Source organism: Canis lupus, chromosome 10, assembly GCF_011100685.1.
Source record: "Canis lupus familiaris isolate Mischka breed German Shepherd chromosome 10, alternate assembly UU_Cfam_GSD_1.0, whole genome shotgun sequence".
NCBI lineage: Eukaryota > Metazoa > Chordata > Mammalia > Carnivora > Canidae > Canis > Canis lupus.
The window spans coordinates 32,955,043-32,973,469 of NC_049231.1; the positions used below are offsets into that span (position 1 = coordinate 32,955,043).

Below are 18,427 nucleotides of genomic sequence, written 5' to 3' on the forward strand. Positions count from 1 at the left end.
CTTGCTCTGAAATTAGCTACTAAAGTCACAAAATCCTTTGCTCACTAAGCATAAAAGCAGTGGCCAGAAATTCATTCTTACAGAGTGAGAATTTACCATCCTTTACTCATGCAGTACCTCCAGTCCCCAGAAGAATGTACACTATATCACATAAAACACAAGTTGAGGCATCAAACTGTGCCCCTCTCTTATGGGAAAAATGCCAATGTACTTGGGGTCAGGAGGCAGACATGGACACTGTCTGCCCTCTTGCTCCCCACTTCAAAACAGACTCCTGTGGTTTCCCTACCCAGAGAGGAAGAGAAAACAAATAGTCACTGTAACAACAAAGTGAGATTTCATAAAATAGATTATTTTCATTTAAAAAATCACTTGCCACCTTTATAACCTCAAATAGTATAGTTTAAGACTTAACATTCTAGGTTTCAGGATCTTAACACTGAAATTCTGGGGTTAGTTTTTATCTTGTTCTAAGACTCTGAGTCTTGGGGATCCCTGAGTGGCTCAGCAGTTTGGCGCCTGCCTTTGGCCCAGGGCATGATCCTGGAGTCCCGGGATCCGGTCCCGCATCAGGCTCCTGGCATGGAGCCTGCTTCTCCCTCTGCCTGTGTCTCTGCCTCTCTCTCTCTCTCTCTCTCATAAATAAATAAATAAATAAATAACCTTAAAAAAAAAGACTCTGAGTCTTAAGATGCTATAAGTACACTAACTGTGGTAGATATGTATTGGGTAATTTTATGGTATGATTTTGTTCTACCTTGTCTGTTCCCCTCCCCCATCTTTCCAGTACTCCGATTCTTTTTTTTTTTTTTTTTTTTAAGATTTTATATACTTTTATTTGATAGAGAGTACAAGCAGGGCGAGTGGCAGGCAGAGGGAGAAGAAGGACTCTGTTGAGCAGGGAGCCTGATGTGGCCTTGATCCCAGGATTTTGGACCTGAGCTGAAGGCGAATGCTCAACCATTGAGCCACTCAGGCTTCCCCCAGTACTCCAATTCTATGATTATATATGTCTTTCAATTAGGTGACAAGAATTATTTAAACTCCCTTGTAGTATATTATCGAGCATTTTGTATCACATAAAGTCATTATATGAACTGACCAGTTATGGGCCTGGTGATAAAGGGATTAAGACATAAAAAGGTAAGAGCATATGAATATATATGTAAAAGCTGAAATATATTTCAAGACTTTTGCTTTTGATTTGTTGCTACATCTGGCTAACATCAATAGTACTAGGTCATTTAACAAAAAAGCCACTAAAATTTCTCTGAGCTATATGAAAGTTATCTTTAATCTCTAAAAAGTGGGGGATTAAATTTTACTCAAAGTATTCTGGTTAAAAAAGGGGCTTTAAGGACAAATCCTTACAGGGGCTAAGCAGGTAAGATGAATGAAAAGGATCTGCCGTTAAACCAGAGGAGCTAATGCCTGGTATGATGGGGACCACTACCATGCAACTCCATCAGCCAGTTGCTGTGTGAAAATGCAGGCTTAATGTTGTTATCAGAACTTATTCAAAAGAAGTCAGAAATCCAAATTTCCATCTGAAATATCTGAATTCTAAATGTTGGCAAGGAATTAAGAAGCACTATGTGAAACAGAAAATAAAAACACAAAATTAAATAACCAGTGAATGCAACATCAAGGAGGCAAGCAGAACCTAACTTTGGGCTAAATCGAGCCTATCCACAGAGAATTTGCAACCTCTAGAAAAGGGATCAGGGTTTTCAGGAAAAGGCATTTGCAAGCCCAGAGCAGGAAAGGAGGGGGAGATGGGGTAGGAAGGAGAAATTATATGCAAATAAGGCTAGACATGTCTTTCCAGGAAAAACTCCCCAGAATACTTGCCCCCCCCCAACAAAATAATAAAAAGAACAGAGTGGAAATTTACTATATCCTTCAGTAAATAGTAAAAATAAAGTTTGTTTTTTTGTTTTTTTTTTTTTTTGTATAGCCTCAATATATGGTGACAATTACAATGGGACTTAAAGCAACAAAACAAATCTTGACAAAGAAAAAAAGTCTCTCGTTTCATGCTGGAAAAATTATACAGCTGCTACCACAGCTACTTCTGAGAGAAATATAGTCAAGAAGGAAACACCCCTCAGTTGCTTAGTACAATGATTTTAAGCTTCTGGATGTGATTTTGAAGTAGTGTAGGGTACGAAGAGTATAAGGAAGTATCTTAGAGTTCTACCCACTTTGGCCAGCCCTTCCTTCTGCCCTCCATTTAGCAGCCCTTTAACGACCCCCAGGCTCCTATATATCCAGCTTGAACGCCACTGGTCTAAAATGAGCCAAATGTCATTAGGAACACATCTTTGAATTGACGTTTGGAATGATGTACAAACCACATTAGTCAGTTTCTTATGCCACCTGTAGAGTCAAGGGGTCTCTATGTTCCGAGACATAAAAGAAACAGGTATAAAATTTAGAATTTAGAAATTTTTCTCTTCGATACAGGACCAAAGTTTATCTGAAAACTTATAACAAACATGGCTAGACATATACCAAAAACCTGTGTGGCATGTAACTTGATTCTATGAGTATATTTCTGCTAATTGCAGAAAGCCATTTCCAGTCCATTAAATACACTTACTTTGACACAAAAAAAGATTGTTGTGAAATTAATGATGTTCCATAGCCTGAGTGTAAGCTCCACACAATTCTTGGTTTCAGATTCCATTAAAGGATTATAGGTTACCTTGGTGCAACAATCAGAATCCACTTATATTTTTGACAACAGGACTAGGGCCAATTGGATAAAGGGTAATTTCTCTGCTTCTGCCAATACTAGCAACTGTTGTGAATAAATGCATCATAAGGAAAGCACACTGTGTTCTTGGGAATACTGATTGGTGAAGGGTAATCAGAGTGTAGGGGAGAGAGCAATCTTTTTAGAGGCTGACTTTATAAGCTTGACTAGATTGGTAATAAGTTTTCATAATTTTTAGGTTCTTTGAGCACAGTAGATCACTTTCCAGAGTATAGAGGGTTCTCTTACTTGCACAGTACTTTGTTTCACAAGGATCATTTGAATAAGTATTTTATTTGTTTTTAGGTAGGCTCCACGCCCAACATGGGGCTTGAACTCACAACCCTGAAATCAAGAGTCACATGCTCTACCAACTTAACCAGCCAGGTGCCCCATGAATAAATATTTTAAATGAACAAAATTCGCACCACAGTGTTTTACCTACAAGAGGGAAGATATAAGAAAAAAGCAGATGCAAATCTATCTGAAGGGGAAAGATGTAATGCTAGGTGAGAAACACCTATTTATATTTGTAAACAAGCAATGTTTAAGAAACACAAGATTTAAAAAAAAAAAAAAAAGAAAAGAAACACAAGATTTCACAATGGTGACTATTCTGATCACACTAACGCACCATTCCTATGAATAGTATCGGCCAGGTCCAAAAGTTGAAGAAGATTCCAACTAGGGAGGTAATAAGGCCTAAGTATAGAATCTTCCTAGCCAAGACAATAACAATACCAAACATCATGATGGTCCTTGATTTAAAGAAGAGGTGTTCCCCTGAAATCTAAAATCATTTTCATAATCTAACACATCTCTATTTCCCATTCTATTAGGAGAGACCCAGAGTTCTTGTATTTTCTCCAAGCATTCTGGTGCTTGTGAGACATGTGATCATCACCATTACAGAAGTCATCTACCAAACAAAATCAGCAATATACTCTGTGATATAATGACATCAACCATCTGTGAGCATTTAAAAGTTTTTTTTAATCTTAGTTGACTTGTCCACATAATTTGGGACACAATGAATGCCTAACATAATTTCTACTTTCATTTAAAAATATGAAAGTGTACCTCAAGTAGTAAACTTTAATGTCTCAAATGGAGAGAGATAAATATTAAAATGGAGAGAGATTAAATATGAAAGCACAGTTTATGGAATAGAAAAATCAAGAGCTAGCAGGACTAATTTAGAATGATGACTTCTATAATTAGGGAAAGATTAAAGTATGATTCCTCTATCTAAGCTTCAATTACACAATGGAGATGCCTGATTTATAACATCTAAATGGTGGCAGTCTTAAGAATGTACTGCTTAGAGTCACTGCTAGCTTCCCCAAAAGTCTTTTTTTCTAGGTCACACTCTATAAGATCCTCCTGAGGCTGAAAGCACTGGAGATACTAATAATGCTACCTACCCAGGCCTGATTTGCCAAGGAATACACGTCATATAAGTCTTGTCTAATGAGGGAATGATCTTTACTTTTACCTTCTGATAACATAGTACTTTCATGTTAACAGGGCACAATCTATCCCTTAAAAAAAGCACCTAACTTTGCAGATAATGATTTTCTATCCTTTATCAACTACCACATGATCCTCATTACATTCTAGAAACGTCAGTAGAAAACCTAGAACGTCAACATCATTGATAATGCCAAAAAGGAAGGGCATACCCTTTTAATATTCAATAATAGAAACCAGAAAATTGAGCTCAAATAACTTCTAATAAGTGGAATTAAGAAATTTACCTGGGATGTGGGTTAAGAAAGGGATGAACAGGATGGGGAAGAAACAGAAGGAAGTAGAGGTGGTCTGTTCTGGGATAAAAGAAGAATTAGTGTCTTTGATTTCTAAGCACTGATTCAGGGAAGACTTGACAGATTCTCTGGTTTGTCTACTCAGTGCAATAATACATCTATTAAAAGACAATTACCCAAATTTTTTATTAAAATTTGCTGCAGCGCTATCCTTTCCTTTTGCTAGTAATGTACCATTTTATTGACTCATAATGGCTTTTGTGCAAGAAGGAAGATCAGAATTCATGGAACTGAACCTATATTTAGATTTCTGAGAAAGACTGAAGCATCAAATAATCAACTTATATACTTCGTCTTGATTATACCTTACTCAACCTTATGGAAAAGAAAGCAAAAACTAGGCAATAATACCTTTTAAGTATATGACGGTAGGTGTCTAAAAATACCATATCTCCAAATACTTAGGAGAGGGTAATGAGCATGCAGCAGAACATTTCTTACAATATAATCCTTCCTCAATTACTTGAAGTCACTCTGTAAGCCACTAGCTATTAAATCACATCTAAAAACACTATTAAATGGAAAGCTTCCAAATCCACAAAAGAAAAGAAACACTTGGAAAATGAGAGACGACGGAAGTGAAAGGCAACTAACCAAATCAAAGGCACAGACATAGTTAGGTGAAAAGAAACTTGATACTATACTTTGGTTTTGCATTTTTGTATTCTTCAGTGTCTGTGTCCTCGTCCTCTGAGTACCAATTATCTCCTCTTCCTCCAGCCAAAAGGCCCCTGGCCGCCAACAGTCCTGCAGCATTCCCATAGCCAGTGTATTTCAGCAGGCTATCCACTGCAAAAACAGAAGAGGTTTTTAGACAGGAATCCGTCAGTGCTCACTGTCATTACCGACTATTCACCAGCACAGGGAAGCTGGAGATACGTATCTCAGCACTAAACCTTAAAATTGAGAGATTTTCAAAGTGTGGTAGTGGTTATACTGACTACCTACAAATTCTCTGACATGCTCTGAATGCCAAAAGCCTTTTTTAAGGTATCAGAAATTCAAGTGGAGCTGTTTAGAATATACTTTGTGGCAAAAGTGGAGCCTCTGTGACCACAGGGTCATCGGTAAGGGTGGTGTTTTAAATTTCTGGTCACAAATCTTATTATTTATCCAGTTTTAGAAAACGATGACTAGAAACTAGAATTAATGAAAGCCAGATTAGAATTTTACCAACACAGTCATTATCTAAAATCTTTCGCGTACTCTTTATAGGGAATGGTGGGTAAAGAGTAAAAGAAATCACAAAACTTAAGGATGTTTGCAAAAAGGATAGCTAAGTTACTATTTTTTCAAAAAGTCAGTGACAATACATAAGGACATGATATGCCCTGAGAAGACAGGCCCAGGGGCTAGACTGGCTGGATTTTAGTATATGTGCTGCTGAAGCGAGCACTGGCTGGATTTTAAAAATGGCTCTACCATTTACTAGCTGGTTGACTTAGTGGGAAGTTATCCTATATCCGTGTACCCTACTTTTTCTAATCTGGAGAACTGGAATAATAATCTACTTCACAGGTTAATACATGCAAAGTGCTTAGAAAAGTATCTGGCACAAAGTCAATACTCTTTCTTTTCCCCTGGTAATATCAGGTACAATGAGCATGTTAGGCTTCTCTTAGTGAACCACAGCAGCAACGGCTCAATGAACCACTGGGTGCAGGTCAGTATTACCTTGTCATCAGTGCAAGGTGATAACTTTAACTCTAAGATAAACAGACACATAAAACTTTTGCAGGGAACCTTGAACCACAGTTCAAGGATTTTTTTTTTTTTTTTTGGTAATTTATAAGAACCTTTAACAAAGATACTAAACAATCATTAGCAGCTTTATTTAGCAGGCCTTTTTTTTAAAAAAAAAAAGATTTTTATTTATTTATTCATGAGAGAGACACAGAAAGAGGCAGACATAGGCAGAGGGAGAAGAGGCTCCCTGTGGGGAGCCCAATGCAGGCCTCGATCCTAGGACCCTGGTATCATGACCTGAATGGAAGGCAGACGCTCAACCACTGAGCCACCCAGGTGTCCCTTAATAGTACTTTCTTTACTTCACGTATAATTTTATTTTATTTTTTAAAAGATTTTATTTATTTACTCATGATAGACATAGAGAAAGAGAGAGAGAGGCAGAGACACAGGCAGAGGGAGAAGCAGGCTTCACGCCGGGACTGAATCCCGGGACTCCAGGACCACACCCTGGGCCAAAGGCAGGCGCTAAACCGCCGAGCCACCCAGGGATCCCCATTCACATATAATTTTAAAATGAACACTAAAATATTCACTCTAGGGGCACGTGGGTGGCTCAGTCAGTTAAGTGGCTGGCTCCTGGTTTCAGCTCAGGTCATGATCTCAGGTCCTGGGAGCAAGCCCCATGTCAGGCTCAGCTCCGAGCTTAGTGAGGGAGTTGGCTCCAGCATAATCTCTCTGTGTCCCTCCACCCCCTGCTCTTTCTCTCTCTCTCTCTCTCTGAAATAAATATATCTTTTAAGAAAAATTCAAATTAAAGATAAAAATTTTATTTAAGGTTTTCAATAAAGTGTAATACTAAAGACAACTATAGGAAACAAACCCAACACTATCTTTTTCACATACAAAGCTTTAGTAAAACCTACATCTGAAATACTATTGTAATTCAGATTACTTACCTCAAAAAAGACAAAATAAAGCTGGAGAAGATTCAGAGAAGAGGAATTAAAATGACTTTGGGATCTGAAAGGGCCAGTGGATAGGAAGTATGTAGGTAAGGAAAGGACTATATGTGATCAGAGTATGAAATCATTAAAGACATGGATGGATAGGATGAATAGTACAGGATGGGCTCATTAAATTTTTAAATGTTTTAACTAGAGGATGCCTTCCTTCACACTGAAAATAGGTACTTTGGGGACAAATAAAAGAAAGTCCTACAACATCATAGGATTTATTAAACTGGTGACATCTGTGCAAAAGGAACCATGGATTAATAATATAAGTAGAAAAAAATATAAGTAGATTAAAGTTTACACTATTCTCTTTCAACCATTTTTTGTCTTAAAACCTATTGGTAATTGTTGTCTCTTTGATAATAATTCTCAATAAGTTCTAAATAGAATCATATTAGAATTTATTGTGGTGTTTTAATTTGAAAGCCCTCTGAATAAATCTGAACATGTTCCCTCTTGCTATCAGTGCCTCTGCGAGACTGGGATGGTTTAGATAAGTTAATTAATTCTTAATAGATTATTAGGGAAGTGAATATTCAGTGCATACAGATATTCTTAATATTCATGGAGGTCAGACATGACTTTAATGACACGGTCAGACTCAAGGTCAATGAGGTGAAGGATCATAAATCTGAACCCACATGGCCCTAATACTCTCACTGGAAGCGTTTTTGACAAGGCTTATTTTTTAACAAAGAGGTTTAGTAGTTCCAGGAAAAAAAAAATCACTAAAATTGTAAAAGTCTAAGTTGAGATATGAATATACTTAAAAAAATAACAATAGGAAAGACATAAAATATAGATAACCACCTACAATGACTAAACATTAAAACAGTTTAAGAATGCAGAATTTATGAAAGGCCAAAATAGGTTAAAAAGAAGTAAACAGAACATTAATCTGCTTTCTTAAGCAGAAAATCCTCCTGGAAGCTAGTTGGTAGTAAAAAACACCTAGCACTTTTATGAAAATGCTGCTTACTGTTCATTCATGGCAACAAATGCGTCAACTCTGTGACAGTTTGGGTTACAAAGGGTACTTAAGACACACCTTGCCTTCAAAACAGATAAGGCTATAGTCAATAGTTTTAAAATCAAATGAACTTTTGTTACTAGGATAAAATACTTTAAAAATGAGGGTTGGGGAAGGGAGACAAATGGACTATAAAATCTTCATAGTGAGAAATATTTTCTTTGTGAAGTTCTGATTGACATTATTTGGTGGAATGTTTCGAGCTATTTTCAAATACATTGTATAATAGCCTATTCAGTACTGGGAAGGTAGTAAAAGTAAAAAGTGAGCTGCTAAGGGCAAGGAAAGATTTTCTGTGTGGCCCTTAAAATAAAAAGGAACAATATAAAAATATTTTTTTTGTCCTAGTAATCAATGACATCATCAGGTAAAACTGCAGCAGAAATGAGACAAATCAGCATTCAGTCAGAAAGTTGTAAAAAATATTTCACCATTATTTTATCAAGATGTTAGAAGGCACTATAAACAGAGGAAAACTGACAGTAGCACCCTGCAGTTAGACCTGCACTGGTGGTAATGACATCATTGCTTATACAAATGTGGGCTTTATCACACTCTATCATGAAATCAAAAAGTCCTGCTCTTTCTGAGGAGGAAGAATGGCAGAGCCAGATTCTACCCAGAGACCATTCTCCCCTTCTCTGTTATGTAGAGAAGGTTTTATAATCCTTTTCCTTCCAAATGCTGCAACTTCTAGAAATTTTACACTAGTAGCTTCCTCTAACTATTTTCCCTATTTCCAACCTCATATCCCTCTATTCTTGTTCCATACAATTGCCTCATAGATATTTGTAAAGCAGAAATATGGTGTTATCACTTTCCTGGATAAAACCTCTAAGATCAGCCATAAAGGCTAAGCGTTCTTCATTTTCTGGCCCCTGCCTTCTTTTCCAAACTTGTCTCCTATTATTCCTGCACATCGTGCATTCCTCACATCTTGAACTAGTCTCTTTCATAAACATACCAAGGCTGTTTCCCATTTCTCTGCAAAGATTTTCTCTGTCTCCACACTATCCTATCATTCCCTCTTTCAGGCTGTCACAATACCTGGCACATGCCTCTCTCTTAGTGTACTGAAATTATTTCTTTATATGGAGAGATCCACAGGACCATATTCAATACACTGCATTCAGACAGCAGAAATGTTTACTCTTATAACTATCTGTAAGGTACTATGTTAAAACTGGGGATCCAGAGATGAAGAAAACATGATCTCTGACCTAAAGAAACTCAATGTCTAGAATGTAAGTTCAACAAATTAAGAGAACATAGCAAATATCAAAAGTACTAAAAACAGAAGAAAGTAAAAATGGTAAAAGAAGAGAGAATGATTAACTCTGCCTCCATGATCAGACAAGTCTTCACAGAGATGATACTTAAACTGATCTTCTAGGATAAATAAAGCTCACCATACTAGCAAAGACATTCCATGCAAAGGGAACGGTATCTGCCAAGTCATGATGATAATGCCAAGAAACAGTACAGTATAATCAGGAAAGAATAAAAAATTTAGCACGACTAAGCAGAAAGTATAAGATAATAGCAAACTGAATTTAGAATATATGTTAGGCCATGGAGGCATCTAATAAAATTTGGATTTTACTCAGGTGTCAGCTAGATGTATGTATGTATGTATTTATCTAGATGCTTTTAAATTAGAAAGTTTTACAAGGTAGTAATGACAAGATTATATTTTAGAAGAATCATTCTGTTAGCCATGTGGAACACAGATTGAAGAAAACTTGACCAGAAACAGAGGGATATGACAATTTCAATAGTTTAAGAGACATACAGATTGGGAATCCCCAGCAAATAGGCTGAATGTCAAGGGAGAGGATGAGATCATTCAGGAAGCAATGTTAAGTGAGAACATGGATCAGAAGAGAACTCTAGGGAACACTGGCAATTAAGTGCAGGCCAAGACAATTGTCAAGACTGAAAAGAAAGGTCAGAGGAAATCTAGGAGTGTATGGGAGCACAGAAGCAGAGAGTGGTCAATAATAAGATAAAGGCTAAAAAATATCCACTGCTTTTGAACTTAAGTTATCTTATGAGTTTGTTGAGAACACTTCCAATGGAATCTGGGAGGTAGGGAATGGCAATGGGAAGCCTACCTTGCAGAAAGTTGAAGCCTGAGTGGATAGTAAGGATACTAAGAGGAAAAACAGATTAGTCTTTCAAGATGCTAAGATGTGAAGGACAGTGACATGGAGATGTGTATAGGTTGAGTACAACACCTAGAGACAATTAAAAAAGGAATAGAGGGTAACTACTTTCCAAGACAAAAAGATCAGCAGGAAAGGGAGATTCAGCTTCAAGCTAAACAGATTTCTTCCTCAGAGACTGAAATAAAGGAGATCAAAGTAAGCTTGTAGTTGTGGCACTATGTGCTGAGGGTGTCCCAGCCTTATTTCTCTGTGTAATGCAGCCCCTACCACAGTGCCTAGCACACACTGGGAATTAATGAATGTGTTAACAGGGGGAGGGTTGTATTATAAATTATTTTCTTTTAATATATGATATAAGGCCTCTCTTTAGTCCCCTGGATAAAGTACACAATTTGCAGAGCAGGTAATACAAGTTTAGATTTGGCTTAACAGAAGTTGGTAGGAAGGAGCACAAGTTAACCTATGGGCCACTGTCCACTGGGGACACAGTTTTAGCCTGGTACCAATGGGTATTTAAGACACTGGGATGACTCTTTCTGTGGCAAGCCTGCCCTTTGTGTCTCTCCCATTTCAATTTTCATTCTTAATTTAGTCTCTGTGTTCCTAACCCAATTTGACTGCTGCTTGCTGTTTCCACTTAGTGGTGTGACTTTTAAGCCTTAATTGTTGTACGTTCACCTTCAAACTTAGCTTTGAATGTCCTTAAGAAGAATGTTAAACACTGATGAATTATTTGAAATTTATCTCACTTTAATATAGTATGCCTCCATTCCCAACCCAAACTCCAAAATCTGATGACTTACAAGTTGAATGCAGACTACAAACTTTTTTTTTGGCTAGATGCTTTTAAATTAGAATTAGTTGACAGCACTTAAAAACTGGGAGATTTTATGTAAAAATCCAGAGTCCTGGTTTCTCTTGAAAAATCTGGAAGATGTGGTAACGTTAGCCATATGTTCCTTCATGGTAACAATGAGATGGAGCTAAGTAGCAGCAGTGTCCTCTCTCCAATCCTGCACCATCCCCTTGTTCCCCTATTCCAACCCACCGCCTTCCCAGCAATGAATTGTCAGTTTTCATTTATCATCTTACGTCCAGTTCATGTTTATTACCAGCCTGGCATTTGCAGACATGTGAGTTTGTAACCCTTGGTAAGAAAGTAAGTAACATGAAAGCAGAGATTTTGTTTATCTTTATACCTCTGTACTCCCTGGCTCTAGCTGAAAAGGTTTTTTTTGAACAGGTAAATTTTTATTCCAGAAGAATATATCTACTACATATAAAATCAAATTGGAAGGAAAAGCTGATGGTTATATCTGGAATTGTTAAAAGTCAAATGAAAATGATACACTTTTGCTAATATGGGTTGGCTTTTCAAAGTTAATCCTTTCAAATTAAAAACAACAAATTCATTTATAAATGCATATACCATATCTGCTATCACACTAACACATTAGTAAGGTGATTATATTTAAATCTATAATTTATGTATTTAGATATGTAATTATAGAAGAAATAAAACTTCAGCTTCCTCTTTAAAAATTTTTTAAAAGTAAATAAGAAATGCATGCTCAGTGCAGAAAAATTATAATATACACAGAACTAAAAAAAAAGTCACCAGTCATCCTACTACTCAGAGGTAACAATGCATAAAATGTTATATTGTGGTAAACCTCTTTTGATTGAGATACAGATGTGTGATTTAGATTTACGTATACATACATAATTATACTTTAAAAAACAGCTCATTTCCGATTTTGGAAAAACTGATTCAATTCAGCCAGTATTTACAGACTACCATATGCAAGGCACTATACCAGTCACTTAATTCCAAGATGCTACATCAATCTTTTTTCAAAGTCATGAAGGGACTGAATTGTTTAAAAGAGCAGATGTGAGAAAGTTGAAGATAATTACTATAAGAGGAAATGTGGCAGAATGGAAAGAGGACTCAAATTTGCTTTAGCACTCAGCAACTGTGTGACCTTGAAAAAATTACTGCAAGTGCCAGGTTAACTCATTTATGACACTGGAGGGTTCTTATGAGAATTAGATGAGATTATGGCATAGAATGTTTGGAACATGATACCCCCATACATAATAGTTATGTTTATTATCATTATTATATTGATCAAATCGTGTTATTAATATACCATCTTAACAGGAACTGAAGGTGGCTGGGTCAGTCAGAAATAAAGTTTAAGAAGTCAATGGATACAACTCAACAAGCAAAAACCCCAAATAATTATATTAAAAAATGGGCAAAAAGCCTGTAAAGACATTTTTCCAAAAAAGACATACAAATGGCCAACAGGTATTTTTGTGAAAAGATACTCAACATTACTAATCATTAGGAAAATGCAAATCAAAACTACAATGAAAGATCATCTCATATTTGTTAGGATGGCTTTTACCAAAAAGATAAGAGATGATAAGTATTGGCAAGGATGTGGCAAAAAGGGAACCCTTACACACTACTGGTGGGAATGCAAATTAGTGCAGCTACTATGGAGAACAGTACAGAGGTTATTCAAAAAATTAAAAACAAAAAACAAACAAAAAAACGAACTACCACATGATCCATCACTCACTTTTATATCTGAAGCAAATGAAATTATTATCCCCAAGAGATATATCTACACTCCCAAGTTCACTGCAGCATTATTCACAACAGCTAAGATATGGAAACAAGTGGTGTCCATTGTCAGATGAATGGATAAAGGAGATTATGTGTGTGTGTATTTATTTCAGCTGTGATAAAGAATGAAATCCTATTTGTGACAAGTATGAATCTAGAGAACATTATACTAAGTGAATAAGCCAGAGAAAGACAAATACTGTATGATTTTACTTATATGGAGAATATTAAAAAAAAAAAAATCAAACTCCTAGAAGCAGAGAGTAGAATGGTAGTTGGGGATAGGGGAAATGAGATGCTGATAAAAGGCTATAAGCCTTCAATTATAAGTTCTGAGGATCCAATATACAGCATGGTGACTACAGTTAATACTATTGTATTGTACACTTGAAATTTGCTAAAAGAGTCTTTTTTTAATAAAAGACTAAGTCTTAAGCATTCTCACCACACACAAAACCCCAAAAAGTAACTATGTGAGGTGGCAGATATTTTAATTAACCCGTGTTAATCATTTCACAATGTTCCAATAAAAAAATTAAAAATAAATCACTTCACAATGTAAATATGTACCAAATCATCATGTTGTATAATATACTTTAAATATATACAACTTTACTTGTCAATTATACCTCAATAAAGCTGGGTAATAAAAAAGGATTGAACTAAAGATTTTGAGAGAAGTGAGTTAAGTTTTCTATCTTCAAATTATATCTTACAAAACTGAAATACTTTATAAAAGTGGAATATAAAATCAGCTTAGATGGGAATTTTATACTAGCACATTTATAAAACCAGGAGCTAAAGAAAGAAATAGGTAAAAAAATCTGGATATCTTAAAGTTCTTTGTTTGAGGAACTTGCTTTTGAAGAGCAAATAATCCATATAATTTCAGGAAATATCTGAAACGCCGGGACATCTGCACCCCAATGTTTCTAGCAGCAATGTCCACAATAGCCAAACTGGGGAAGGAGCCTCAGTGTCCATCAAAAGAGGAATGGATAAAGAAGATGTGGTTTATGTATACAATGGAATATTACTCAGCCATTAGAAATGACAAATACCCACCATTTGCTTCAATGTGGATGGAACTGGAGGGTATTATGCTGAGTGAAATAAGTCAATCGGAGAAGGACAAACATTATATGGTCTCATTCATTTGGGGAATATAAATAATAGTGAAAGGGAATAGAGGGGAAGGGAGAAGAAATGGGTACGAAATATCAGAAAGGGAGACAGAACATGGAAGACTCCTAACTCTGGGAAACGAACTAGGGGTGGTGGAAGGGGAGGAGGGCGGGGGGGTGGGAATGACTGGATGCAGGCACTGAGGGGGTACTTGATGGGATGAGCACCGGGTGTTATCCTGTATGTTAGCAAATTGAACACCAATAAAAAATAAATTTATTATTAAAAAAATAAAATAAAATTATTAGCTGTTACCTCAGAAGACAATCACTTTATATATACTTACAGAATGGTGTTTATTACATTGTAGTATAGTTATTTTAAAATTTCTCTCTACCTCTATCTTCTTTAAGAGTAAGGGGTATATCAAGCATTTTTTTGTACTTTCCATCTTCTATTTTATACTTCCATAGTATGCTACGTAGCTCACACTGAATTATTATTTATTGATAAAATAGCTTAGTGAAGAAACCAAGACTCCTATAGCTTTAATTCTAAGAGGAATTAAAAAGGAGAATTAACCCAGGCCTTCATCTGGTTATCAAAATAGTAGCACCTTGAGGGACCTGGCTGGTTCAATCAGTAGAGCTTGCAACTCTCGGTCTCAGGATTGTGACTTTGAGCCCCAAACTGAGTGAAGAGATTACTTAAAAAAATAAAATCTTAAAAAAAAAAAAAGTAGCACCTGAATTACTTAAACAGATTTTTCATAATGGCTCTAGGTCCTGACTCATCAAGATTAAGAAGTGTGGGTTAAGGATACAGAAGGCAAAGTTTAATTTGAGTATGTTTACACATCTCAATGAATTCAGAAGCACATAGAAAATGTGTTCAAATTATTTTTAATATCTCCTCAGGCCCTTTAATAGAAGATAGGAGTAAGCTCTGAAAAGAGTGGAATGAGGTGGCCACTACTAACACAAAGATTTCTTAAATTCCCTCTGAAAAAATAAAACAGTAGAGAGCAAAGAGAGTTTAACCTACCTCTCTCTTTGCAAAGGACAAAAAGGAATTCAGCAGCAATTTGCTTGACTCCAAGGTCAACATGTGTCATGAGGCGCACCAGCTTATTTCTCACAGTTGAGCCAACTTCAGGTCGATTTGTCACATCCCTCAATGGTGGTAATACCTAATGGCAGAAATGCAAAAACCATCATCAGTTGTGGGTACTAGAGTAAGTAAGGATGGTACCATGCAACTGGTCAGTCTTATGATGTCTATGAGCTCAGTTTTTTAAGAGTGGAAAAAGCTTTAAAAAAAAAAATAGAGGTTTGCTTCCAAATAAAACTAAACAAAGAAACCCCCTCAAATGATTTCATGCTTGTAATGAAATTTCATTTGAAGAGAAACATCTCTTCACTGTACCACCATGAAATACTTTAATTCATTTCTGAGTTTTTAATCATCTAAGCATCTGCGGTGCCTTTGCCTGCCTCTGTCAAAATCCATTTTAAAGTCAGGTTCAGGGATCCCTGGGTGGCGCAGCGGTTTAGCACCTGCCTTTGGCCCAGGGCGCGATCCTGGAGACCCGGGATCGAGTCCCACATCGGGCTCCCGGTGCATGGAGCCTGCTTCTCCCTCTGCCTGTGTCTCTGCCTCTCTCTCTCTCTCTCTGTGTGACTATCATAAATAAATAAAAAAAAGTCAGGTTCAAGTTTCTCTTTCTTCCACAGGGAGAATAAATACTCTGATTCCTACTGATTTTTCCCTTCCTGTAATTCCTGCAGCATTTAACTAAAATAAATAAATAAATAAATAAATAAATAAATAAATAAATAAATAAATAAATAAATAAAATCTGAACTTGGGTTTTATTTTATAATAAAAATGGCTATTAATTATTGAATGCTTTCTAGGTAGATGCTATAATAGAGGCTATAGATACATTTTCTATAATCAATCTCCACAATAACTTTGCAAAGGAGGTAGTAACATCACCACCATCCCTATTTTATTGATTGATTTGCAGAGGGCCTAGGAAATGTCCTGGTTTGTCTGTTTGCTCACTCACTCACCTATTCATCCACCCAGACTCTTCCCTCTTCAGGGTCTCCTCCTATCTCAACTGGCTGCTCCACCCTAGCCTCTTTTGTCAATTCTCTTTTTTCTTCTTGTTTTCTAAGTATTGGAACATTCAAGGGTTGAGCTCTTGGGCAACATTCTTCACTATTTTCATTTAATCTACTGGTGATCTCATCCAGTTTTATAGCTTTATATGGTCTCCATATACTGAGAGCTCCCTAAATTATATTTCTATCTTAATTTCTTTACTGACTTCTAGAGTTTTAGGCCTCTCAAATTTAGCATGTCCTAAACAGAACTCTTGATGCTTCCACCACAGCTGTTTCTTCTTAGTTTTCCATCCACTTCATTAAATGGTAAGTCTATTTTTCCAACTGCTTAGTACAAACACCTTAGAAATAGCCTCTTCTCTTTCACATCCCACATCCAATCTACCAGCAAATTATATTGTTTATACCTCTGAAATATATCCATAATCCAGACAAACTTACTACCCCCTCTAATATTAGCAACCCTCTAATATTATTATTATTATTATTATTATTATTTTTAAAATCAGCTTTGCTGGAACTTTTATTTATTTTTAAAATTGCTTCATTTGTTTGTTACTTATTTATTCATGAGAGACACAGAGAGAAAGAGAGGCAGAGACACAGGCAGAAGCAGGCTCCCTGTAGGGAGCCTGATGTGGGACTCGATCTTGGGTCTCCAGGATCACGCCCTGGGCCAAAGGCGGCGCTAAACGCTGAGCCACCCAGGCTGCCCCAAACCCTCTAATATTAGACGTACCAAGTTACTGGTACGTCTCACCTGAACTGGTTATTATCACAACCTCCTAGTGGCCTCTGCTTCCACCCTGGTCCTTCTGTGATTTATCCTCCACAAAGCAGCTAGGGATCCTCTGAAAGTCAGATCACATCATTCTTGTTCTCAATGTCTTCCAGTTCCTAGGGGTTCTCATTTTACTCATAGTGAAAAACAACGTCCTCACAACATAGGTTTAACATAATCCATCTTCCTGCTATTTTTCTAACTTCATTTCTACTGTACTCCTGGCCTACACTGCTATAGCTGCACAGACCTCCATGGAACTCCTTATATACACCATGGACTTTCCCGTCTCATGGTCTTTGCATTTGTTGTTCCCTCTGCCCAGAAATCCTTTCTCTAGAAACTTTCATGGCTCATTTCCCTTATTTCAGAATCTGTGTTCAAATGTTGCTTATAGGAAGACATTTCCTGATCACTCTATATGACTAACCTTGTGCATTTTTTTTTTTTTTTGTGCTCCCTCTCCCAACCTTAATCTTCCTCACAGCACTCATCACCACCCGATATGGTATGTATTTATTTCTTTACTATTGGCCTTTTTCCACAAGAGTCAAAGCCATAGGGGCAGGGATTTCTTTCTGTTTTATTTACTGCTCTCAGTGCGTGGCATATTACAGATGTTCAATAAATATTTGCTAATGGAAGAATGAATTAATTTGAATATCTTTCTTAAAAAGATTTCATTTATTTTTTCTTTTTTAAAAAAGATTTTATTTTTAAGTTATCTTCTATACCCAACATGGGAGTCAGTTTACAACCCTGAAGTCAAGAGTCATATGCTCTACCAACTGAGCCAGCCAGGCACCCTTCAGATATCTTTTTAAAAACGCCTTCTATAAGCTGGGCACTATAGGAGGAAATGAGGATAAAAACAAAGTCAAATAATAATGAACTCTGCTAGACCCTTCATGTGTATATCATTTTATTTAATCTATTCAACTGACTTTCTTCTTTCCCTTCTCTTTCTATATTGAGTTCCTACCATGTATCAGGAAATACTGGAGGCACTGGAGATATGGCTGTGAATACAAATGGTAACTGAGTCTCAGAAAATTGAATAATCTACCCAAAGTGTTTACAGAAGCCATATTTCAATATTTCTGATAGTGTACAGCACCAGAATTTCTGTGCTCTATAGGCACAAAGTCATTGCACAGTAAACCCTTATTATTTGATTCACTAACCATACTGAGTTTTATATGGTCTCTATATACTGAATGAATTGAAGAATGAGACGTCTAATGAGTAATTTCATGTAGTATGTGCC

General features: G+C 36.5%; 1 protein-coding gene across 8 annotated transcripts in view; it reads right to left on the reverse strand.

The window, feature by feature from the left end:
- Positions 1 to 18,427, reverse strand: part of RIC8B (RIC8 guanine nucleotide exchange factor B) — a 99,088-nt gene that overhangs the window by 17,721 nt on the left and 62,940 nt on the right. For all 8 annotated transcript variants that reach the window (XR_005365678.1, XR_005365681.1, XR_005365680.1 and 5 more), the window contains exons 7-8: positions 15,292 to 15,436; positions 5,229 to 5,373 (exon numbers count right to left, since the gene is read on the reverse strand). Coding sequence is in view for 3 of the 8 variants with exons in the window: in XM_038550783.1 (XP_038406711.1) it covers positions 5,229 to 5,373; positions 15,292 to 15,436 (290 nt within the window). In the remaining 5 variants the exon portion in view is untranslated. The remainder of the gene's footprint in view (positions 1 to 5,228; positions 5,374 to 15,291; positions 15,437 to 18,427) is intronic.